The 26,027-nt window shown below is 36.0% G+C and overlaps 1 protein-coding gene across 2 annotated transcripts in view; it reads right to left on the reverse strand.

The window, feature by feature from the left end:
• Positions 1-330: 330 nt before the first annotated feature.
• Positions 331-26,027, reverse strand: part of TRAPPC11 (trafficking protein particle complex subunit 11) — a 34,853-nt gene continuing 9,156 nt past the window's right edge. For both annotated transcript variants that reach the window (XM_007422710.4, XM_025163029.2), the window contains 22 exons: positions 25,681-25,814; positions 24,811-24,958; positions 23,389-23,482; positions 21,948-22,027; positions 21,793-21,871; positions 21,658-21,712; positions 20,085-20,230; positions 18,630-18,691; positions 18,399-18,531; positions 16,141-16,271; positions 13,946-14,101; positions 13,081-13,268; positions 11,203-11,351; positions 9,867-9,988; positions 9,314-9,433; positions 8,690-8,755; positions 8,452-8,608; positions 6,475-6,586; positions 4,750-4,841; positions 3,552-3,685; positions 2,986-3,153; positions 331-1,601 (listed from right to left, as the gene is read on the reverse strand). In XM_007422710.4, the coding sequence (XP_007422772.1) occupies positions 1,557-1,601; positions 2,986-3,153; positions 3,552-3,685; positions 4,750-4,841; positions 6,475-6,586; positions 8,452-8,608; positions 8,690-8,755; positions 9,314-9,433; positions 9,867-9,988; positions 11,203-11,351; positions 13,081-13,268; positions 13,946-14,101; positions 16,141-16,271; positions 18,399-18,531; positions 18,630-18,691; positions 20,085-20,230; positions 21,658-21,712; positions 21,793-21,871; positions 21,948-22,027; positions 23,389-23,482; positions 24,811-24,958; positions 25,681-25,814 (2,571 nt within the window). In that variant the 3' untranslated portion in view covers positions 331-1,556. The remainder of the gene's footprint in view (positions 1,602-2,985; positions 3,154-3,551; positions 3,686-4,749; positions 4,842-6,474; positions 6,587-8,451; positions 8,609-8,689; positions 8,756-9,313; positions 9,434-9,866; positions 9,989-11,202; positions 11,352-13,080; positions 13,269-13,945; positions 14,102-16,140; positions 16,272-18,398; positions 18,532-18,629; positions 18,692-20,084; positions 20,231-21,657; positions 21,713-21,792; positions 21,872-21,947; positions 22,028-23,388; positions 23,483-24,810; positions 24,959-25,680; positions 25,815-26,027) is intronic.

Below are 26,027 nucleotides of genomic sequence, written 5' to 3' on the forward strand. Positions count from 1 at the left end.
GTATATTATTTACTTATGCAATTGTAAAGCATCATCTGATGACCTCAATTGTAACTGATGTTTAGCAGTAACTAAAATTTTAGGATGTTACTCCTAATATTTAGATAGCATTTTGGATATGGGTTTTCCATGTGATATCTTAGCAGTTCTTCACAGGCCTGGAACTTATTTGTCACCTTCCTATTTCAAAAAGGGGGAAAAGAACCAAAATACCATCACCTTATTTAAGATGGCACTGAAAGTTCATGATTTTGAACTCTGAAATGTCACACAACCATTTGAATATACTGTATTACTCTGCAAAAGGAGAAATAGCATGAGACCAAAAACCAAAGCTTAAATTAATTTATTAAACAATAGGAAAAAATTCACAAAACAGGTATTTACATGATTTACTGTGAATATTCTGAAAGCCATCTTACATCAACATTGATAGGATGAATTTCTCTTATCTGACGTTTGCATGCTGAAATAACCTGATAAAGGAATTAGTCCTGACTGGGCAAGGAGTTTTAAGACTGAATGATGTTGATGGATATTGCTGTAGCATACTAACCTTCTCCATAAAATGACCTGCGATTCATAGTTAGCAGCCAAGAGTTTATACTATTTTTGAAACATTCCATGGTAGACTTGCTCTAAATTGCTTAAAAAAAAAAAGTTGACCGACCATTTCACCCTATCCCAAAAGGTCTACAATGGCAGTGGCTTTATGGGACAATTCCACAAGGATGATCAGCACTTCTTATATTCAAGTGGTTCTGTGACAATATCTAATGACGACATTCTATTACTAACATATAATTTGTTTCTTTCTTCCTATGACAAGCCTTGATATATTTTTTTTCTAAAGGACCATCAGCTTCTCAGTATTTTATGGAATAATTTCTTTACACTAACTGGTAGCATTGCCTCTTCCTAACTATGGAAGAGAAAATATGTCAAAGGCAGTTTTACCCAGAGTCAACACACTACTAACTGGCAGTACCTCTCAAACGTTATTACAAAATGACAATGCTGATGATTTAACACTTATAGTGACTCATCAGATGAATAGCCAGAGCCTGCTAAGAAGGTAAGAATGTGCATAAATACTGTTCTTTACTTCAAATATAGGCGGATACAAAAATTAGGTTCTGTAAGCATGAAAAATGTCAATGCTAAAGTATTTGTGATGATAGTGGAATCAGTTACTTCAACAAAAGCAACAGACATTGTGTTCCTCAGCCAACATTTACAGAAGCTAGAAAGAAATCTCAATTTCTTTTTGATCAATTTCACCCATGTTGCCAAATATTCCATCCACTTTATTTCCACTTAATTTCAGGAAAGTCAGAGAGAAAGAAAAACCCTTGTTTTAAATAACAGTGCAGCATTTTTCCTATGTATTTAACTGTTACAATCAAGTCCACAAGATACTTAGTTCATTCCATAGTTTTTACCAGTCTAAATATAAAGCAATTTTATTTATAGCTCAAGCCAAGCAAAAGTTTGAAAAAGAAGCTACAGTCTATAAATTCTGTGCAAAATAGTTTCCCCTGTGCATGAATCCTCAATTACGCAGCAGCAATAGAAGCATCATCCGGTTGACGGCCCTGTGGCTTCAGGGAGATAAAGAGAGCATATTTCATTTATAAATTTTCCCTCTGTTACACAGCACTGTAATACACAATCTCTATATTAGTTCCCTGTATTTCAGTATTAATATTGCAGCATAACACCACTTAATGATCCAGCAGGGATCATTAATATTCCATTGAAAGTACTTGTTACAGCAAGGAAAATCTATTAAGATTGGTAATGCTGAATAATTGTTAAAACAAGTGTTATTAGGCTAAGATGACAAAGTAATCATGAAATGATCATTTACTGATAGAAATGCATAGAAAATGACAAGTTGTTATACTTTTATTCCACTTAACCTATGTCTACCATTTTGGGCAACTAGCAACCATTACAGCAGAAAATCATTTGCTATGTATGCAGAAATATTACAGGATGAGGAAGATTTTAAGCATCAACTGTCTTTTTCAAAAAGTTAGAAAAAACAGACAATTGTTACCTAGGTGTTAGATCAAGCTCCTTGATGTACAGCCTAGAAGAGACTTTAGCAACTCAAGAATATACTCATAGCTTCTTTCTCTGGGGAAAGAAGGCTTATATCTCTAGCTGGCAGCAAATGCAGATGACTGATCTAAGAGGCATTCTGACTGTCAGAATTCCTGAGAAACACCCATCCTTTCTGGTTGCACTGTGATCAAGTAAGCTACAAAGCCCTGTCACTATGAAGGGTGGATTAAGTTGGGTTTTACTATGCAATTCACAAAAAGCACATCACATTTTTTTAAAGATTTCATTAGCTCTGCCTGGACAGGTTTCTTCCTACTCATTATGATAATCCCTGCTATGCAAAATGGGGAGGAGGGAGAGAAAAGAACCATTCACTAACTTCTTGGTAGCTAAATAAATATATTATCACATGTTTAGTTCTTAGCACCATTACTGCTCCAATGTGACATTATGTTCTTTCCAATTCCCATTATTTGCATATGTGATTGTGGTTGTTCATAATCCAGGGAGTTATTCTAGTTTGAAAATCTGCTTCAACTAATAATTTTTCAAAGCAGAACATGGAATGGCAACATTTTCCCCCCAGTGTTTAGACCAGTAAATTTAGACAAAAGCTTGAGTGAAAAAGTATATTTTACTATGCAGATCTTCCATACATTAATTAGTTCATCAGAATGCTTTCCTAGAAGCCACATTAAATGAAAAATATAGTTGAAAGAAGACTCTCTGAGTAACTGCTGGTCAAGTTATAGATTCCATTCTTATATTTTGTTATTTTCAGTAGATGTTGCATCAATTTCAAAAATCAATTCTAGCATTCCACTGACAATCATTTTCAAATAACTTACTGTCTTAAAGAGCAAAGCACGTGTTGAAAGAATGCTAAACAGCTTTGCTACCACTATTATATGTTACCTTTACAAAGATGTGTGTTGGTATAAATTTCCTAAGTAGTTGATTAGTAAACTGTGGAAATCGTAGCAAGTTGATGTTGAGAGATGGCAGCTGCTGATATCCAGCCATAAGAGGATAGAAGTTGTATAACATTTCTTGTTCGGTACCAGGAAGGATTCTCAATCTTATCTAAAAGTACATCCCAGAGTAAGTTCCTTAGTTCTATGTAGATTAACTGATAAAAGTTTTCTTTTAACTTTGCAAAACTTTTTTCCCATTTAAAGTTCTCAACATTTCTACTAATCTTCAGAAATATCTTTGTAATTTCAAAGGCCCAATCAGATGTATGTTCAATAGCACTTCAACTTCAGTACTAGGACTCAGAGAGTTGATTCAATGGCAGTCACTTTTACAGCATACAAGTTACTTTTAAAACTTCATCTCCTACAGTCTACATTTAACATGGCAAGCAGAATGCAAATTTCTTCTGTTACATGAATTAGCTGCATAATTTCCCTTAACCAATTCATAGTTCATTAACAGAATTAAACAATGATTCAAAAATCTAGATGTGTCACAGCCCATACCTGCTTAAGACCAGAAAACATGAATGCATCACTGGGTTCCACTGTTACTTCTACATCTTGCACTAAATTAGTCTTATTCTGTAGGTGAAATTTTACAGGTAAGGATTCTCTGACTCGACCAAATGATGGCAAATCTTGGGGAAAAAAGCACAACAGTAATTTCCATGAGTTTCAAGAAATTGAATTTCTTATTTCCGTTTTAGCTGCACAGGAATATTGAATACTATTTAGGATTACATGTTCACAGTTCAAAAAGATTACAAAAGTTTAAACATTATGACTTAGAAGGGGGACTGAAAAAAACATATTTCTCTTTTCAATCACTCAGCACTGAAAAGTACTATGAGGAAAATTCCATGGTTAATCATGTGTCAATCATCATTAGGAGTAAGTGATTAAAACAATGGTACTGAGCTAGCCAATGGATTTTTTTTTTTTTTTTTTTTGCATACTGAAATGTCAGTAGCAAATCAGTGCAAGACTGGTGCCTGGTAGACTTATTCACAACCTGTCAAACCACAGTACTTAAACCTTTCTCGTACCACAATAACAGAAACTGTAGCAATACTTAAAATATGAGCGTAACACCAAAGTATGAACCTGTATGTCAAAGAAGCTCACCAAAAAGTGGAATAAAACAAAACAAAGGCAAACTGCTGTTTGGGGAAACTGTATAGTAGCAGCAACAAGAGCCTTCTGTTTGCATTACTAAAACTAGCTGGAGGTTTTGGGTCACATATTATTTCTTAGCCCAACCCAATAAACTAAACTTTTGCTCTCTGAAGGATAGAATCTAAAGTACAAAATTAAAAACGTATTTATTCAATGGGCACATCTCATCAGAGTAACAGTACAGATTGTAAAAGGGATAGTTATTCACTGAATAAACTGCAAAGCAATCTTTTTCTAATGATGTCCAATAAACACTTTGTCTGGGAAAATTGTAGTTACTGATTTGGGGAAGGCTAATGTAAACAGTGAGGATGCTGCTGACTTTTCTTATATTTTTAAAAAGGAGTAGATTTTGAGAATTCAAAGTTTTTAACAAAAATGATGTGATGACCCTGAGAAAAGGTTTGTTCCCAAGTTAAAACAACATTTTCTTGATTTTCTCCCAGATATTTTTCCCCAACTATAATAAACTTTTTGAAAGTTCTATTAGGTCAGTATATGAGAACTGTCAAGTGATTAATATTACCTGCATTAACATGGAGTGGGATACTTTCAGTGATCACATGCGGGAGTGTAATCACAGTATTAACCACAGGTATGTTCTCCACAGCTGAGCTCCTTTAAAAAATATTACAGTTACTTATTTTTAATATGGTAGTCACTACAAAAATATCAGTAAATAAACTATCAATTGAAAATAGGAAATTATAAGGAATACAAATTGAAATGTAAGGACAATGTAAGACAAAAAGACATATAATTAGTCAGACAACACTGAATTCTATAAATCTATTTCTAGTAGATCAGAGAAATATTCTGAACCACACAAAGCTGATAAAACATGAACAAGAAAAGAATATTGGAATAGGCAAACTTAGTTCTCTCATTTATCAGTTTCTCCAACAGGTTGTTTCTTGATAACCCAAAGGTGCTGGTTCTTGATTTGAACTTAGTAAAATGTACAGAAAGGGCATATATTTAGATATGGGTGAAATACAGCACGGAAACTAAAGAGAGATTTTTGTTTTGTGAATGAAACTCTCAATAGAAAAATATCTGCATGTTTTCTGGGATTCTGCAGGCCCACTTATCACCAGTCCCTATGAGGTATTTTCACGGAACAGAAGTTCAGTCTGGTTCGAAATATTTCAGGCTGCAAGGTGTCAGGATCATGGTTCTCTAACCATTGCAGACTCCATAGAACAGAGTGTCTGGGATACTGAGGAGAGCCAGATCAACGCACAAGGAGACAGAAAGATTCGTGGTCATATGGCTCTGTGATCATGCATTTGGCACAAAAAGATTCTCAGGAGAGCTGGAAAGCCAGAAAAAGCCAGAGAATCAGCCCAATCCATGCAATGCACACTGGAGGCCTTCAGGCACCATTATACCAACAGGTCATGAAGAACCAGATGAAAAGCTCCCCAAGACACTCCTTCCCCAAAATTGTTAAGTGTATTCCACAAGATGAACTTGTAGAAAGCAGTCATTTGATGTCAACTCTATTCTTCAGCACAAGTATTATGGAAACTGTTTTTACTTTATTCCTAATGTCCTGGTTGTCCAGAATGCATTGCTAGAGAAAGCCCTCATCGTTTTGAAGTGCTTGGTACATTCTGAAAGCATATTCTGGGTGCTTTTTCAAAATGGCTGCTCAGAAGTTTGCTCATTCACAAAATGGCTATGATTATGAACATAACCAGGTGCAAAGTACCAATTTACTGCAACCACCTATCATTTTTATTATCTAAGAAAGCTTGTGAGTTTCATTTAGAGCCTAGAGGTATTATTAGAAACAAAAAGTGGTGTTGGTACTTTGCTTTGTAGCATTCCAATTAAAAAAGTTAGGTTTGGCAGGGAGCTTGGCAAGGGAGGTGGAAATCTCAGGCCAATCTAAAAGAAGGGACAACTATTCCAGTTGACGGTGTGCTTTGAATAACTGGAGACAGAAATACGTGCCACCTTGGGCACACTCACAAACATTTTGGCTGAGGTTCTGGAGGGAGTGGCAGCAGACCTTAACTTGAAATATTTGTGCATTGTTTTTCCATAGTCTCTTTTCATCCTTAGTTTAAACAATTATGAATTTTGGCTAAAAATGGCCAGATGGCCAGATCTTTTCTCTCTGTTTTGCATAAATGGCGTACAGTAATGCTTAAATTGTAATACTAATGCCTTCAAAAATAGAATGTTAATCCACCGGGAGAACAATACAATGAAATACTTGAAAAAGTAAACAAGTAGCACCTACCTTTTCCAGGAGATTACATAACATCCAGTAGCAACTCCACCTTGACCAGTAGGAACTGGTGGACAACAAAGGCAAAAGCATTCACTAGCACTTTCTCCTGTCTGTAAAACAACTAACAGAAAAGTCAGGTTATGTCTAAAAAGTTGAAAAAATTAATAGATGTTGAATAAATTTGAAAGCCTATTCCATGCATACCCATTATGTATTAGGCACATGCAAAGCAAACATAGCAAGAAGAATGGGAATAAAAAACACAGAGACATAAGCACAACTCAGTTTCATTTTTTTTCTCTTATGGGAAAAAAGGGAGGGAACAACACATAGAAAGAATCAAATGACACAGTCATTACACCCATTCACAGATTACTACGGCTCTGCAGGTTCATCGAATTGGACCTTAAGCTGTCTCCAAGGAAGAGTGGAAGATCCAAGGAGGAAGTGAGAAGATCATTACAGTATAAAAGTATAGGCATTCACTAGTAAAAGTGACAAGATACTTACTTAGCTGAGAAGGACATGCAAAGAACATAACTTGCAAGCAAGTGTGCCGGAGAAGAGAGTGTGGTTGAAGGTGCCACTCTGTTCTTAAAAAAGGCAAAGCTAAAACTGCTTGATTAGCATGGCTGATGCCATGCAGAAACAGCTCCTCGCTCCCCAAAGATGTACTGAAAAAAGCAACTAGCTCAGCTTATATCTCCCTGCCAAAAAGGGATTTAGCGGAAACCTGTACAAAGGGGCTCTGCCAGGAAACCTAACCTAGTTTGGACACAGCTTGGCCTTGTCAAGGACAGGACTACATCCATAGTCAGCCAAGTTAGCTCACCTTACCCCCCTCCCCCCAGCCCTCAGCATGAAAAGGGAAAACTAATCAAGAGGGTCTGGGGCTGAATGGGAGATAGAAGACAGACTGCAATTGCACAAGGAAGCAGAAAGTGATGACTGAGCAATTCAGTACCAACAGGCATTACACAAGGCTCTGACATCCAGCTGCCAGGACCAGAAGCCACAACTCTCATTAAAATCCTGCTCAGAGCTTTGCTTGACCCCCAGCACCAATTCTGCTTAGAGCTCAACTTGGACCTTGGCAGCAGATCTCCCTCACAGCTTGAAGGGAGCCAGATGGGATGCAAAAGACTCCATGGCAACCAAGCTAAGGCTGCATCAAAAGTGGGCAAATAACTCTGGAGAGAGGCAAGGACTGAGCCCTGCTTTAACCTGTGAGAACTTAAAGGGCCAGAAAGGAGATGAATAAGTCCAAGGATCTGGTACTTGCTAACCTGGGCAGTGATAACTGGGAGGGTGAAGATAACCCTATCCAGCCAACCCAGAATAAACTACAAGCCCAAAGGAGAGTGGGGAAAAGGGGACCAAAGTCTTGCACTGGATAAATTTTGAAACTTTTGTAAAAAGCCATCATCTACCTTATTGTCTACAGTCATAACCAAAAGAACCACAAACAGCAAGGTCAGTTAATTATTTGGACAAATATCTATAAGTATGTTTCTGGATATTTTTCAGTGATCAACAAGGGCTAATTTTTAGTCAAAGCAGCAATTCACCTAAATTATGCTCCCAAAGTGAGAAAAACTGTGTATACATGGAGGAATCTTGTGGACCTTCAGAGACTGTTGAACTCTAGCAACATCTGGAAGGTTAAATGTTCCCCAACGTTGGCTTATGCAATGTGGGAGTAATACTGATCTGGAAGGATCAACTTCTTGTACTTAAATTCTGGGCCAGAATTCTTATATTTGATGTACACCAGGTTGTAGAGAGAGATCCTTAGAATTCCAGTAAAAAACACAATAGGTCCCGCAAGCTTAACCTCAGTTTAAAATGTACCTCATACAGGATTTATATTGCTTAAATGATCAAATTAAAGAAAAGTGTTAACTTCACTAGATGCACTTTTTCAGCAATCAGTAATTTTTGCCATCCCAGAAGCAGGTTATCTAAAAATATGCAGTTGTGTCTCACCATTTTCCACACAGGACTCTAGTTGGTCCACTGGAACCATTGAAGAAGAAAGCTGCAACTGGCTGGTTACTATAGTAAGTGCCCAGGGTGAAGCACTGAGGATATCTGTCATCAGTAAAAACGGTACGTCGGTGAACACTTTATCTAAGTGCTCAAACTGTCAAGAGGAGAAATAGTGTTATTCTACTGCTCATGTTGTCTATCAGACTATGTTTTATTGCAGTATTCTACTACCTACCTTAGTTGAGACAAATTTAACAGCTACATCAAAAGGGAATACTGTCTCTATAGTAATGGTCTCATCCTGCATAAAACAAAGAGACAATTATTTACCTTTTCTGATTCTGATGGATTGTCATCTGATAGCAAACATTTTAAAAATTCCTTTAATACTGCAACTATCCTCCCCAATAAAAAAGACTGCAGAAGTAGTAGTAATGTCCAGCATGCCCCCCCAAAAGCAAAGCACAATTATCAGGTTTCAAAAGGTTTAATGGGTCCCACATTATGTCAAACAACATCCCAAGGAAACATATAAATGTGAACATTAAAGAAGAATATTATATGCTCCCAATCAGACCTTGTCAATTAATTTATCAGAATTTATTTATAACCTGCAGTTAGAATGGCTCCCAAATCAGTTTACTAATCAACAAAAGGAAACCATTCCTGACAGTTGGCTTAACACTGAAAAATATTTATTACAAAAATAGAAGATAAATAGTAGAGAAGGGGGAAAAGAATATTTAGATACCAACTCAATATTATGGAGACCCTAATTTGCTGCAATGTATATGTGATGCTCAATCAACTGGAAGCTGGTGGCCTTGAAGCATACTTAACTCTAAGTGTTCCAACATACCCTGTGACACCTGCAAAGAATTTCTTTTCCTTCAGTGACTGCATTCACTAGGTAAGAAACATATACAAGAAACATCCTGGTACCAACTGTTCCACAATGAATATATATAGTTTTTTCTAACTGTAAAGCAAACAAACAACAGAGAGAGTAGTTATACTAAACATAAAAGGTCAAAGATTATATGCAACTCTTTAGAAGTCATACTTTAAAGTAGTGCCCTATTTAAAAACACATGTAGGTTAAAAAAATGTCTGAGTTCTGGGTGCAAGTTAATCCAACCTTTCTTCTAGTTTGTTCTCATGCTACTATGGGAAAGGGGCAGATTGTGATTTGCTGAGTGAATAAATTTTTGAAGCTAAGTTAACATTCAGAAATCAATTTCCACTTTAATAGCTTGCTTACTCACAGGTCTTCATCTCAAGAACAGTATACATAATCTTGTTCAATTTAGAGGAATTCTAAGACCAAACAGATTTTGGACTGGGATCTCTGTTTCCAAGATACTCTTGCCAGTTTTCTATACGTTGTGCTGATAACATATAGAACACTATACCTTTTCACCTGGCTGCAAGTCTCCCACAGGGATATCAGGAAGCAGGGCAGGATAGGAATCATCACACATTTCTGTTCCATTCAGAGTTACATGTGTTTTCTGAGTCAGGTTTGCATCTTGGCCTATGAGAAAATAATGTACTTGTATATATGTTTATCTATATATATTTATATATTTGTGTGTGTCTTGTTTGTAAATATTTATTTAGAGAAAGATTGGTGCATTTGTCAAGATAATGGAGATTATAAGTTTAATATGAATTTAATGTATGTTAATATGAATCATGGGCAGCAAAGAAATGAAGCACATACAAGTTTTAAGAACTTCAGATGCATATTTATCTGTTCCTTTTATAGAAAACAAAGCTTTAACCTATTTTAAATAATATATTTTGCAAGATTTCAGACAATTACCATTATGTTTGAAGCAACTTTTCTAATTTTTAATCCGCCATTAAAAAAGGCAACTCTAGAAATGTCAAAACATTAAAGAAAATTACTTCAGTTATGAGCTTTAACTGTTCATAACTGTTAGCATTGTCACTTGACAACACTGTATTCTGAAAATTCTTCACTTTGTTTCACCAGGACAAGAATAGGCAAATCAAGATGTAATGTAATCTACAGAGTTGAATGTTGCAATGTTCTAAAGCATGCTTTCCGAGTTAATGCCCTAAGAAGTGGCAGATTGTACTGGTTGGGGATAACAGTAGTAGCGCAAAACATAAATAAGGCACTATGTTGAGAAAAATTCTGCTAAAGTAAAAGCATATCAGCTTTTATAAGTGAATGTTGTATTTCACAGACATCAAACATTTAAGTCAGCAATGGCTGGTGTGGGTCTTCCGGGCTGTGTGGCCGTGGTCTTGAAGTCTTGTTTCCTAACGGTTCGCCAGCACCTGTGACCGGCATCTTCAGAGTGCAGGAGCACAGACAGGAGCAGTTCTCGGGCACAGAGAGAACTGTTCCTGTCTGTGCTCCTGCACTCTGAAGATGCCGGTCACAGGTGCTGGCGAAACGTTAGGAAACAAGACTTCAAGACCACGGCCACACAGCCTGGAAGACCCACACCAGCCATCGTATGCTGGCCGTGAAAGCCTTCGACAATACATTTAAGTCAGCACATCTAAATAATATGGACAGCACCACTTCATGGAATCTAGCTAACCATTAAACAGCCCTTTCATTTGTCTTCTACCAGCTAATCTATTTGTTGAATTATTCACTTGCCCAACTAGTAAAAGAGAAGGGAGTGGTTTAAACCTTTCCACAATGAGATGATCCTTTAGTATGAGAATTGTGACTGAGCCAGTAATATCACGTTACATAATGAATACCTGGTTTTAAGCCTGCTGTGAGCTTTACATCTTTGGCAACTGTCTTCTCATGTGACTCGATTGTCACAATCAAACAATACATTTCATTCATCAGGGCAGGAGGTTCATGACTAAGCTGGACAGAAATGTTTGGCACTCTAGAAATTATCCTTGAATAAAAACAAGAAACAAGTCACCTGCTTGCTGGAGCTCTACCTTCTTCCTTAGTCTTGCTGTTGTTCTACAAGCTCCTGCATGTTCAGTAACAGCAATTTTCTAGACATGGCAAGCAAGGTCAAACTATTGCATATACTTTTCAAACTCCTCCAGTTTTCATTCTCTCCTTACATGTCCTTTATAATGTACAAACTAGCATAGATGATACTCCTGGAGCCTTTTAGAAGCTATGTTAGAGGCCACAAAATGCCTGGATTTAGGCAAAATCTGTCCTATAGCCAAAACCAGGCCTACGCAACAGTCTTGAAAGGTCTTTTCTTCCGCTTCTAAGGCAACAGCACTGAGAACAAGGTGGACTGGAGCCAGCCGACAGGCATGGGTTCAAGGTTGGCATCCAGTTCAAAGGGAAAGGGACAAAGAGCGATTTGTATCATTGTATCTCACCTTTCTGCCTGAGATGGCAGAACACTGTAATAGAATATATTACAACAAAACAGATATTCTGTAAGTTGTGCAGCTAAATAAATAAATATACAATCTAGAGCTTTTTAATCTTCATTGTTGTTGTTCATAACAAGCAGCATTTCTACTAACTTTCAGAAGTCGCTGTGTATTGTGAACAGTCATTTATACATTAAGTCTAGGAAAAAGAATGATTCTATTCTTCCTTGCTTTCATTAAACAATATTTTAAATTTAATTGAGAATCACAACTGAAGAGAGAAAGCACTAGGCCCATTAGCTGGCAGGATTGTGACATCATGGCTTACCTTCCTTCACTATTGCTGAAAAAGTCTGCAGCTATTTCATTAGATTTGTTACAATGTGTTACTTATTGAAAACATTTCTAAATGCCTTTCATTATAAAGAAGCATTCCAGAGCTTCTTGCAATACTATTATTGCATAATAAATTATCTTGAACACCAACACCTGTCTTTAGAAAGGTGTAAGAATGTGAAAGCCCTACAGAACATAGTTGCAAACTGCTGTCACAGAACCCAGGAATCCTAACTTGTGAACTCATAATCCTCTTAGACAGTGGAATATTTTCAGTTCCAATAAAAGAAATTATGTGCAGCTCAGGGTTGAACTGTGGAGTCCTTGGTGCTCTCTGAGCTTGGTTGTTTGCTTGCAGACGTTTCATTATCTGACTAGGTAACATCATCAGTGCTAGTGAGTGTGGGGTTTGCTCTCTGTTTATATACAGTAGCTTGTTAGTGGGGGTGTGGTTTTCTCCTTGGTAGATCACTTGATTTTTGCTTGATTGTTAGTCTGGTGTTCAAAAGAGACAATAAAAAAGCTAAGAAGGAAACAGAAGGATCAGAACCTATCTTTTCCAGCAGCCAACAGCCAGATAAGCAGGGATTAACACCAGATAAACAGTCAAGCAGAAAACAATATCCTAATCAAAGAACTACCAAGGAGAAAGCCATACCCCCACCTAAAGGGCAAGCTACTATATATAAACAGGGAGCAAACCCCACACTTACTAGCACTGATGATGTTACCTAGTTGGGTAATGAACATCTGCAACCAAACAACCAAACTCAGAGAGCACCAAGGACTCCAGAATATTTTCAGTCTCAGTATTGCCTGGCAATTTCTGAATAACTTTTTCTTGAAAGGTGGAACAGTGAAAGCAACTACTCTTGTTTTATGCTACTCTGAAAGCTCTGTGTCTTTACAGAATGATTTCCCACTACGGAACTCATTTATACTTACATAGTGCTTGCCTGAATAGTAAGGCTATCCCAATGAACCTCATTATCTGGAAGTTTAGGTCGTCTTTTGAAGGAACGAGCTGCCAGCACTGCTTCTTGAGAAGCAGCAGCATCACCCCCTCCTCCATGCCAGTTCAAGACCACACACCTGCCATTTTCATTACCCAGAATTAAATCCACTGAGGTAATCTGAAAAGGAAAAGGTATCGTTTGGATTTCCCACCGTCTGGTCCATTTAATGTGTTTTAAATATAAATTATTGCTTTTTAGTATGATTTAAAAATGAGTCCTATCATTGCTATTTGTTTCTAATGGAATCCTTCTAAAATATATCAATTCTCTGAAACCTCTGAGCTCAGGTTGTCCTTCTACAAAGAAGCATTTGTCTATCTTAGGTTCTTCTTACTATAATTTGTGCACACACTTAAAAACATGCCGTTATTACAGCATGTATATTCAAGAGCCAATTCATTTCAGTTGCAATTTTCTGTTGTAATTCAGATTTTCAAAATATTTTTATTAGATACTTTAAAAACAAATAAGCTTAAAAAGAAACATGAAAAAAGATTAATAACATACAAATGAATAAACCAGGGATTTAGAAATGTCCTGGAGGTGATAGAGGTTATATTAATCTCAGTGTTCTAACTTTTTCAAGGATTAAACTCCACAATCCCCCTTTCTATTGCACCCCCGTAACTTGTAAACAATATACTGGTATAGTGGTCCTGGCTTATTTTGTGTGGAAAAGGCACCCCACTGGATCAACTGATTAGTGCTCGCATATTCCTGAACTGCAGTCAACAATGTTTTTAACTGTTTTGTTAATGTTTTTATAACACCTTGAATAGTAATTAAGTACATACCTCAATCTTTTTTCCCACGTCTTCTGTTTTTGCCACAAATTTGAAAGTGAACTTTTTTGTCTTACCAGGGATAAGACACAACATTCCCTGTGTAGATGGTTCCAGGATGTCACATTTTTGATATTTTTCTTCCACCACACAATACTGATTGTATTCCTATAGTAAGAGAAAAATAGGCAGAAGTAAATAGTGCAAAAAAAATCTGATTTACCTGAATTACTGTGATAATCTGCTATACTATTTAGAACTATTATCAGTAAAACTGAGAAACACATACTGTGTAGTTCAGATCATAGTCATTCATAAATTTATATAGATACCGTTAATGTTTTTAAAGAAATTTAAGGGCATGCATTTTGAAGCAATTCAATATAAGCAATTATTATATATTTAGAGATGTCCAATTTAGGCTGGAAATTACACATGGATGTTTATTTAGGAACAACTTCTCTCAAACTCATTGAGACTTCTAAGTAAAAGAAATGCTACAGATGACATATCAGTATGCCAGATATATACATAAAAATAACACAATGCTGCATTTTAAATAGATTAAGCATTTTATTTTTGTCCAACCTTACTTAGTTCCAAATATGTTGGAGAAAAACTATTCTCATCATGGCCATGCTAGGTGGCAACATTTGGAGTTTTAGCCTGACATATTTGAAAGGTATCAATTGAGAAGACTGTGTTGGACAGATTGAATAAAATGTGTACTTTGTTGATCTTACAATTAATTAGTTAATTAATATGTAAATAATCTAATCAAATCTAAGTCTGTGGGGTATAAAAATAGAAAAATACAGGATTGTTAAAACATAATTGTACTAAAGTGAGAAGCAAATACTGATAAAAAGCTAGTTCAATCATAACCAGAATATGCAGAAACTTTGTTTTTCTTTTTGAGTAAGAACAAGCAAGATCTGTAGAAAGTTTGAGAACAAGCCAGAAAGTCACATGGATATTTCAATAATAACATACCTCAATCATTAATGAAGAAAATGATGAAAGAATAAAGGAAGAAATTTAAAAAATTAAAACATTTTGGGACTATTTCAACTTACATATATAAACTGAAGGAGTTTGCTAAAATTGTTTTGATAGGAATTTGATGCCATGAGGAATTCCAGACTGATTCATCAAGTTCAAACCCCAATATTCTTCCCATTTAAGCATGACTTTTCTGTGGTTGCCCCTGTTCCCTGGAATGATACCCGCCCCCCGCAATATATGACAGGACCCAACTCTTCTCACCTTTAGGAAAGCCCTTAAGACCTGGCTCTTCCCTCAGGCATTAGGGGCCAGCTGAGTGGGAGTCCCCTTGTGATTGTGTTATGTGCTTGACTTCCATTTTATATTTAGTATTTATATATTGTATTGTTTATTGTTATGTGGGTTTTTTCTTTTATTTATTTTTTCTGTATGCCACCCAAAGTCACACTGGTTGTGTTGGGTGGCCAAATAAACAAATAAATAAATAAATAAATGAGATTTTCAAGAGAATCTGCTCTGTTTGATGTGAGAATTTGAAGAATCCTGGGGAAGTTTTTGATTTTAAATGAAATAAATATATTGCATTCTTTTTAAAAAAGGTCAAAATAGTTTCAATCTGATACACAGAAAAATAAATTATTGGAGATTTGTCTCAACTGAAACCAGATTGGAACATGTGACCAATTCTTCAGTAAATATATTCACCAGTGATCGGACACCTATTTTTCTGATAATTATCTATGAGCTTAAAACCTGGTGATTAAGATATGGAGAAAAAGGAGAAGAGTAAGAGTCTAGAACTTGTTTACCACTTTTTCCAGATGTCTAAACCAAATTTTAGATATGGATTTGTAATAACACATATTAATGTCTTAGTATTGAAAAGAAATGACATTTTCCTTTAAAAAAAGATGGATCCTTCACAATTCAATTTGTATCCACTAAAATTCATGGCTTCATATCCTTTTATCATATTTTCTGGCTTGGACAATATAGGAAACTATATAAAGCTTCTGAGTTTGTTTGCTCCTGTTGTCAAGTGTAATGCAAAGAATCATTCCTATCAGACTTTATTGTATTAATATATTATAATTCAAATCAGTCTATTTTGTAATACTAAAATGGCCAGCAAAATGTGACAACTTCACCCATCCCATTAAGCACATATAAATCATGAAAGCAACACATTTTTAAAAGATTACCTGATTACTGAAATTGACACACAACTTAGAAAATCGAATCGGATGCAGGCAGTCAGCTTTCAAATATATATCAAACTGAATTGGTACATCAACATGAAAACTTGGAGCAAGAAATTTAGCTTTGCACTGCACTAGATTTTGAAACAAAACAAAATCACAGGACACAGCATGTTACCAAAAACTGAAATATTTTATATTTAGCAACAATACTTAACACAACACTTTGGGCTGCTTTTCTATCTTGCATTGGATGAAGGTTTGCAGAACTATGTCTGAAGTTCAGAAATAAGCAGAAAGAGATCCTTCTGATTTTGTACATAGCAGCTCCTTTGCTAAAAGTACTTTCTAGGTATAAAACATTTTTTTTCTCATAGTAAGCACTGCTACTGCAAATACCTGTTTCCGTTCCCCCATCTGCATTTTTGCATGGAGATGTGCACATGCACAACTAGTCTGCGGGCCAGAATACAGATTACCGTATTTTTCCGACTATAAGACGATACTTTTTTCTAAAATCCTTACCCTAAAAACGGAAGGGCGTCTTATTCAAGGAAGTCAGCCGAGAATCGCGCGGTTGCAAAACTGCCCATACTTTGTTTCTGCAGAGAGGCTTCCTCCTATTGCTAGCCTCCAATCACGAGTGAAATAGCTTGTCTTCCAAACAGACTTCCTCCAATCATGAGCCTGATGTAACTGACGTCAGCTGATGCTGAACAAACCAATTAGAGGAAGGCTGTTTGCAGAGACAAGCTATCTGCAGTTTCACTCGTGCTTGAATGTAATCAGTTATGCAAAAGAGCCTGGAAATAGAGCTGCAGAGAGACGGTTTGGACCTCCTCCCACCGAGTGTATCAGGTAAATGTTAACTAATTACTAAATAAAAATGTGTTCTGCACTATCTTTAAAATATTGATTTTTTAATTTTGGGTTGGAAAAGTGGGGGTCATCTTGTACATGGGGGCGTCTTATTGTCAGAAAAATACGGTAAAATCCACTGTACTTTTGAAGTAGAATACAGGTAGTCCTTGAGTTATGACTGCAATTGTGACTGGGATTGCCATCATTAAGCAATGCGATCATAAAGTGTGATGCCAGGTGACCTCATCGCTCAGGGTATGTGTGTGTGTGTGTGTATGTGTGTGTGTGATCGCAAGGAAGCCAAGGAAAGAGGGTACATGTTGTGTGTGACTGCAGGAGGTCATGGAAAAAGGGTGTGAAGTGTGTGTGTATGTGTGTGCAAGTGCAAGAGAGGCCATGGAAGGAGGGTGCACTGCATGTGAGCAAAGAAAGGTCGGGGGGGGGAGACTTACCCCAGTGACTTAGGACCTTCCTTGCTGGCTTCCCATTGACTTTGCTTGGGGGAAGCCAGCAAGGAAGGTCACAAATAGCGATCACTGACTGGGACACTGCAACTAGTCATAAATGTGAGCTGGTTGCCAGGCACCCAAATTCTGTTCACATGACCGCGGGGACACTGCAATGGCTGGAACTTCGAGGACCGTTGTAAGTCCCTTTGTTCAGCACCACTGTAACTTCGAACAGTTGCTGAATGAATGGTTGTAACTCGAGGACTACCTGTATTCTTCAATTTGAAGATTTTCCTGAATAAAAGGATCATTAATCTTATGCAAGAATCTTTCATACAATTTTAATATTATCCACACTATAATTTGGCAGGAAATCAAAAGCAAATATGCAAAGTTTGGGTATCTTCATTATTTCTACATCAATGACACATAACAAAAGAATGTCTTATAAATATATATGCTTTGGAATAGAAATCTTTACAGAAAAAGATTACAGTAAGATGCATTTAAAAAAGGTATTAGAGCTGTCCTAGGGGGCCTTTGGAAAGTGAATTGTCACCATTACACCTACCATATTATAGCAGATTTGTGCTTTATTTTGATGATAGATTTTTCATCATATTTCATGTTTTTATGATGTAAACCGCTGGGAACCGTTTTTGAATCCAGTGATATAAAAATACAGCAAATAAATGATAACAAATATTTGACTTTTAAAAAATGTTTACAGCATTCCTCAATAATATATTAGTGCATTTCAGGTATTTAAAACATTTTATGCTATTCTTTGAGTCCTCATTTTGTATCTAGTATGGACTTGAATTTCACAAACAAAGGAAAAATATGGAAGTATTTATGGACTTAAAATATATCCTATTATTTTTCCTTCAACCTTTATGCCAATAGTTCATGCAGGTGCTACTCTTTGTTATAAAAAGCTTTAATACATACCAAATGGAACAAAATCTTGTACTTCTATTGTAAAAATATTGTTGCCTGCCAGGGATACTCTATCAGCCCACAGTTTCTGTGCAGCTTTTACAGAAGAAGCATCACAGTCAGATTCAGGATCTGGATTCTCATTCTAAATTCAAAACAAGAGTAGTTAAACTGACCAAATCTATGCATAGAGCTGGTAAACTCTGCAGATTATTCCATAGAAAGTTGGTTCTTTCTACTGACCGTGAGAACTTTGATCAGATTCTTTTCTATTCGAGACTTCTGATCTTCTTTCAGAGTAGATGCTTTAATAAAAGACATTAAAATTAATACTAGTTATTGACTGTAATGCAGTGTTGATATATTCTAATATCTCATAGACATCTATCCAAATTACAGGCCTAGCTATCATAGTATGTGAAATGGCAGACTGGAGGCTTTACAATATTGGTTCAAGCTAGAGGTCAGAACTGAACTGTTCCACACTGAAAAAGTTCACACGCTGAAAAACAGCATCAGGAAAACATACATGTTAGTTTTGCAGATGGAAGTAATGATTCTGAATGGAGTATTCACACACGCTAATCTAAGCCTGTAGTTGGAAAAGATAGTACCGTCAGTCCTCTACTTATGAACAGATTACATTCCAAGAGGTTGTTTTTAAGTCCATTTTGTTTGTAAGTCCAACCATGGCATGCTGCATACATATGCCCGGAAGTTTACAGTGTGCCATGTACATACACCTGGAAGTTTACGGCATGCTGCATATGTACGCATGTACACCATAAACTTCTGGGTGTACGTATATGGTGCACTGTACACTTCCAGGCATACGTAGGCATGTGTGCCATAAACTTCTGGAACCTTCCTTCCGGGACCTTCATTGTTGGAGTTATTAGAGGTTTGTTCGTATTGGCAAAAGTTTGTAACTTGAAAGTTCGTAAGTAGAGGACTGTCTGTATCAAACATAGGTTTACCTGATCTGTTGTTTGGCTAAAACACAACATAGTAACATTAATAAGTTATCTTTAAAAATATTCTTCTAAATGTTAGGAAGAGGAATTACATCCAATATAATATGTATACATTGTAGAAAACTGGGTAACAATTATGGAGGCTAAGAAATCACAAAATCATATAGTAGCTAAAAATATAAGCGGTAGCTGTATTTGGGTGAAGTCAGAAGCCATAATTAATCATTGGATGAAAAAGTTATAATATGCCTCGAGTATTATACGATATATAGTATTATACAATAATACTGTTCCGGCTTACATACACATTCGACTTAAGGACAGACTTTGGGAATGGAACTCGTTCTTAAGCTGGGGACTACCTGTATTTCCTTTCAGTCTTCAAATCTCTGGACAGCATTCAAAGAATCAATGGCTTCTCTCATGGGAAAACATGAAATCATCTTCAGATGAAGCACAAAATGGTTTGATTTTGATTTAAACACACTTTTATGCCAAACAACAAAAATCCACAGTAAATTTATTGGGAGACCAAGGAATAAAAGCATAAAGAAAGCATGCTTTATTGCTCCCTGCTCACATTTTCTGGACCCATCTATCTTTTACCATAAAATAATCTTTTTTAGCATAGCTGTTCACACACAACTCCAAGTTCCTGCCAGCTTGCTCACACTTGCTGTTAAATACACTCCGGTTGAAACAGAACTGAAATGTACTTGCTTACCTCTTCCCAGTAGCTCTAATGAGTATGTAATATAATCCTTTATTTGGGCCATTAGATAGGAACATTTAAGAGCAGTGGACAGTATAGAAGTCAGGAGAGTCCACCATCCTTCACTACGGTAATCGCACAACACATAATCAAGCAGCCTAGAAGACAGAATATTTAAACAACTTAATACTTGCGATACTTTTTATGAAACTATGAGATGAACTACATTAAATTTCTTTTGTTCAGTCAGGTTTGCAGAGTTCAAGATGCTTTTAGAACACCAATGTGCCAGAAGTCTGACTCTGATCTAGAATATTTTGATGTAGCAATACATCATTCGTATGTGACATATTGATGGAAGGAAGTGAATGGGACAAAACAAGTTTAAACTGAACCCCAGCAAGACTGGTGCTGTTTGTTTGTTTAACAGTCTGATCCTCTCCCAATACCCAGATTAATTCTGGATAGTGTTGCACTTGCCTTGATAAAGCACATCTACAATTTGTGGTTTTCCTGGACTCCTGGCTCTTGCTCAAGCTGCAGGAGACCAGGGTGGTTCATCACTTGTAGCCCTTCTCACTTCACAACTAGACTACTGCAACACCATCTATATAGGGCTTCCTTTGAAGGTGCTCTGGAATTGCAGTTAGTTCAATATTGTGCTTCAGTCACTGCATTGGTTGCCAATGAGTTTTGGGATCAACTTCAAAGTGCTGGCTTTAAACTATAAAGCTGTATGTGATTCAGGCCTGCATATTCAGAGATCTCCTTCAACTAGAATTGGCCCATCCTGTGTGTTTAACCTTTGGGGGGGAGTGTTTAGGGCTCCCATCCCATGTGACATTAAGAGGTAACCCTTCCCAGTAGTAGACCCAATATTATGGAACAGTTTACTCCCTGGGGTTCATGTGGCCCAAACTTATGTACTTTTCACAAAGCTGACAAAAGGATCTTCTATTGGCAAGCCTATGAATGCTAGTGTTTGTATCAGGCTGCCTTTGGGTTTTTTTTTCCTCTCAGCTAGTTGTTTTTATATATATTTGGATTTTATGGACTGTGAGAAATGTGGGAATGTTTGAGGTTTATATTATTTTGTTGTAAATTATTTGGAATCTTTCAATTCCAAATAGTTTACAACAAAATAATACAAACCTCAAACATTCCCACAATTCCCAGAGTCTGTGGCAGTATACACATTTGTGTAATAAAGAAACAACTACATCTACCCATTGACCTGATGGTGACCAGGGGTACCTTAACATATCACACATTTGTCAAACATTTTATAAGTTGGCCAGCAATCTAGTACTGTTAGGATTAGGTTAGGAACAGCCAGGAGTCCTGAAAAAGGGAGGTGAAAAATAGTTATCATATAACTGGTCCTATTATAGAAAAGGAAAAATATTAAGGGTCAGGGCTACATTATATATTCCATGAGCTTGGATTTTTTTTAATAATCTGAATCTCAAATTATTTATTTTTTACCATAGTGATGAGAAAGAAAAGTCTAATTCTCACTTATAGTTTCCAGATATTTTAAATTATCCAAAACTATGCAATAGAACATTTATAAAGTTACACTTACTTCAAAGCTTTAGTGTAATCTTTAGCATAGTAATATTCTTCACCCATCTGAACCACTGAAAAGAAAATTAGATTATTCCCAGTACTTTAATTCATTTAAAAATCTTTTAAACATGCATTTGAAAATGAAACTTACTCAAATGACTTTTCATTCTTGGACACTTGTATCTCTTGAATTGGGTAACTGCATTACTCAACAAGGTGATTATAAGTTCCTAATAAATAAAAAATTCTGGTAGTTATATTTGGACTTACTAGAAACTAAAAACAATAAACAGAAATCCGACTTACAGAATGGAGAACTTTCTTCTCTTTCAGTTGCAATGCCAAGATTCCCACTTTCTCCTTTTCAGGATCATTAAGATCAAAACCTGCATAAGATAATGAAAAATCCATTTTAATGAGTTTTGCTCCAAGAAGGGTACTTTATTATTACAACTGTAAGAGACGCATGCTTAGTTCCAAGCCAGGAATACATAGATTCCAAACACTCCTGTAACTTAGGAGAAAGAATGTCTGGAATTCTCTCATATTCTTAGTTCTTTTGATAAGACTGCTCTAAAAGAAGCCCTATAGTAATTAAGCATATTTATATCTGAAGTACAGTTATGGTAGACTTCAAAAGAGCTCTTGCAAGAAAACTACTGATATTAACAACACCCCATCCCAAACCCTCACAGCTGTTTCTTAGCAACAGATAATTAACTGTGGCATTTGTAATAGGCAATGTTCACTTGATTTATGCTATTTTGCAGATCACCAGTAATTATGCAGGTCTTGTGTCATATATTTGCCATACAGTATTTATCCTAAACACGTATTTTAATCTTTACATACTCTTTTGAGTAATATTTAACACCAGAAGTTGAAACTGTAATCATCCCAAATCTCTGCATATGCGATGAAGTATACAAAGAGTGTTTCCATGGACTCTCCCATTCATTTCAACATGGAGATCTATTTCCTTCACTATCAGTGTGAAGAGGTTTAATAATGCAAAGTGGATAGGGCAATATATGGATGGAGCCAAGATTTTCCAATATTTCCTGGATTTTGGCAGAGGTTTTTTTTTTTTTTTAATTTTAGCTGTTGCTCCTCTTTTAGGGCTTTCTCATCTCAAAACTGCGGGAAAGTATGATAGCAGTTTTCAAGCATCTTAATCACAGACGGAACCAGAAGCAGAAGACATGGGGGCTTAGAAGTTACAAATGGCCTTGGGGCTTTAAATTGCCCATTCTTGACGCAGGGAAATTTGAGATTTGCCATTAAGCATGCTGATAACCTCAAATAGATATTTCATAGTTAGAACACAACTATCAAAATCAAACATTCCATTTTAAATTATGTCTACTGAGGAAGCAGTGCTTAAAAAAACTGCTTTGGGGAAACTGTTTTTAAATAATGTCCGCTGGAGAACTTCAGCTAAGTCATATACTGCTAAAGCAGTAAGTTGTTAAATATTTAGGACATATATATTAGGGTACCCCTGATATGTTCATCAGGCATGCTGGGATTTATGCACTGCCTTGCAAAACCAGTAATTTGTCCAAGAGAACACCAACAAGTCCCCAGTGCTGAGCTGAACAAGGACACATAGAATTCCTTTACTATCTTCCTCAAAGAAGAATCTCTGATCATTTTATAAGAGCTGCAAATCTCTCTGAGACTTCCTAGGACAAATGTTTATTAAGCTATTTGTTTTGTAATTAAGAAATAAAAAATATATATTTACTTAGTATTCCCTGCCTCCATGGCCTTTGTCCATAGAAGTCAAGCATTCCAGTTGGTGTTTCCAATGGATCCGGATTAGGATATGTCACAGAAGACTGTAAATTCAGCAAAGTTCTTCTTTAAACTTGATTTTTAAAGTGTGACCCAAAGCAATAATGAAATAACAAGTCAAGGAAGAGAACTCTTAAAATGAGTTCACAGAAGAACAAACCTGCACCAAACATAGTACAGGTAGTTCCCGGGTTAAGAACACCCTGGTTACAGACGATCCATAGTTAAGAATGGAGCCTATTGTAGCAAAATTCGAGTTAAATACACAATGATTCAAATTAAATACACAATGGTTTGACTTCATTACACAATAGTACTTATACAGTATTATACAATACTGTTCTGGCTTACATACAAATTTGACTTAAGGACAGACCTTGGAAACGGAACTCGTTCTTAAACTGGGGACTACCTGTGTCTCATAGAGAATGCAAAAATACTTACTGAATCTTCAGATATTAAATTAAATCCAAGTATATACGCTTCAGCTATTTAAATATCAGTGACATTCAAGCATAAATATTTGAGCACAGGAGCCACAACTGACAGGGAGAAAAGTATATGTTTTCCCCGGGATTCTGAACAGCTTTACTAAATTCCTTTTTCTTAGAAATCTTTCAGTGAAAATCCACGTTATAGTCATTCTTTCATTTAATGTAGCATGGTTTATAATTAAAATTTGCACACAGGTCTTAGCTAAAATCTTTCATTTAGTAAAACAGCAGATTAGGACATTAAAATAATTAAATTCAGACTATCCAACATTTATTTTGCATTTACTACAAAACTTAGCATTTTGAAATATCAAATTCCATATATAAGATTTATGCCTTTATTGGAAAATGCTTAAAACTCAGGCAAGATAGATGATTATTTAGTGTACGCTCATTAGTTATTAGTGCCAACTTGGAAAAGGGAGTTATTTGATACAAATTTATGATGTACTCTTTACCTGAAATTCACTCAGGTACTTAATATATGTCCAGCCTTATTTTTATGACCTTTTATAACTGGTGTGATTGGCAGATAATCCATGACTAAATTTGACAAATAAATGAATAAATAAGCAAGCTGCATAGCCACACACAAAAGTGCTTGTATGAATGTACTTGTGCACACAGAGGAATGAACATATACCAGCTTTTTGCATAATACTGCAACTAGAGTACATTTCAATGGCTTAAAGAAAACTCTTTTGTACATGAGTACAAATATAATACAAAATACTATAATTCTTTGGTATGTCAACTTACCAAAAAACTAGTTTGCCAGAAAGTTAACAAAAGCTTACTGAAACCATGATACAGAAAAATATATGATCTTACCACAGAGTTCGGTGAGCTCTGTGGCATTATTTTAATCTATGACTCACCTCATGATCGCAGAGAACGTTTGCCAATTGCTTCCGTTCTTGTGCATAATATGCTGCCTGCTGATAATAGAAACCTGGGTTTTGAGTTTGAATAGCTGTCAACCCTAGCTTAATAGCTTCATCAAATAGATCTCCAAAAGCCTGAAATCTGTTAAGAAACCACAGACAAACACACACAGACTTTAGATATTTTACCAAAAGCTGAGCTGAAAATAAAAGCAGTGGCAACAGGCAATTCATGAACACATAAAATCCTAAGAGGCTGAGAATCTAAATTTAAGGAAGCACCCCAAATTTTCCACTTCTCATAATTATACAAGAAAAACCCAAAACATAATGCATTATGTGCCACAAATCAGAAAATGTAAAAATAAGAAATAAATTGATTTAAGCATTTCGTTCTATTGCTTCTATGGAGCTCCTTTGCAGGTCATAATACATCAGCTATTAATGACAATTTTAAAAAGGAAAGGCCAGTACTAATAACATTTTATCATGATGACTGTTTATCGCACTTGGAGATTTGACCAAAATCTCTTAGATTTGGGAGACCAAGGTTCAAAATCCCACTTGTTCACAAGGCTCACTAGATGACTTTTGGCCAATCACTCTTTCTCAGCCAAGTTATCTCACAGACTGTCACTGTGGGAATAAAATTATAGGAGACACGCCTCTCCTGCCATATATACTTTCTGGAGCTCAGAGAAAAGTGAGGATATAAAGTCAACAAATAAGATCATTATTTCAAGCTTAGTTCTGAGTGATAACCTTCAGCTGATACTAATGTAGGCAAAAAAGGAACATTAATTTCAGCTAGAATTACCTAATCTATTCACCAATCATAACACTAAAAATACTTTAAGAACATACTGTTTTGACATCCAGGCAGCATGCTCAAAAGCCAATTCTGCACTTCCTATTTTTTTCTTGCACAAGTCTATATGTTTCCTAAACTGTGCAATTGCATCCAGTGGAGTATTATGCTGAAAACACAGGCGACAGATCTAAAAAGATTTGAGATTAGAACAGTTTATAAAGGTTAGTAGCATAAATTCATTTCCATAATACAATGAAATTGTATATTCATGTAGCAAAAAGCCATACAACTTTTATATTTTATATGAATCTTTCCATATCCAACCCTTAAATACCTTCATATTTTAAGTGTGTCTGTGTGCATGAAGATGATCAAACTGAAAAAGCTAGTAAGTAAGGAA

The sequence above is a fragment of the Python bivittatus genome, unplaced genomic scaffold, assembly GCF_059951505.1.
Source record: "Python bivittatus isolate LINGU-HERP-01145 unplaced genomic scaffold, Pbiv_v1 ctg000070_np1212, whole genome shotgun sequence".
Taxonomy (NCBI): Eukaryota; Metazoa; Chordata; class Lepidosauria; order Squamata; family Pythonidae; genus Python; species Python bivittatus.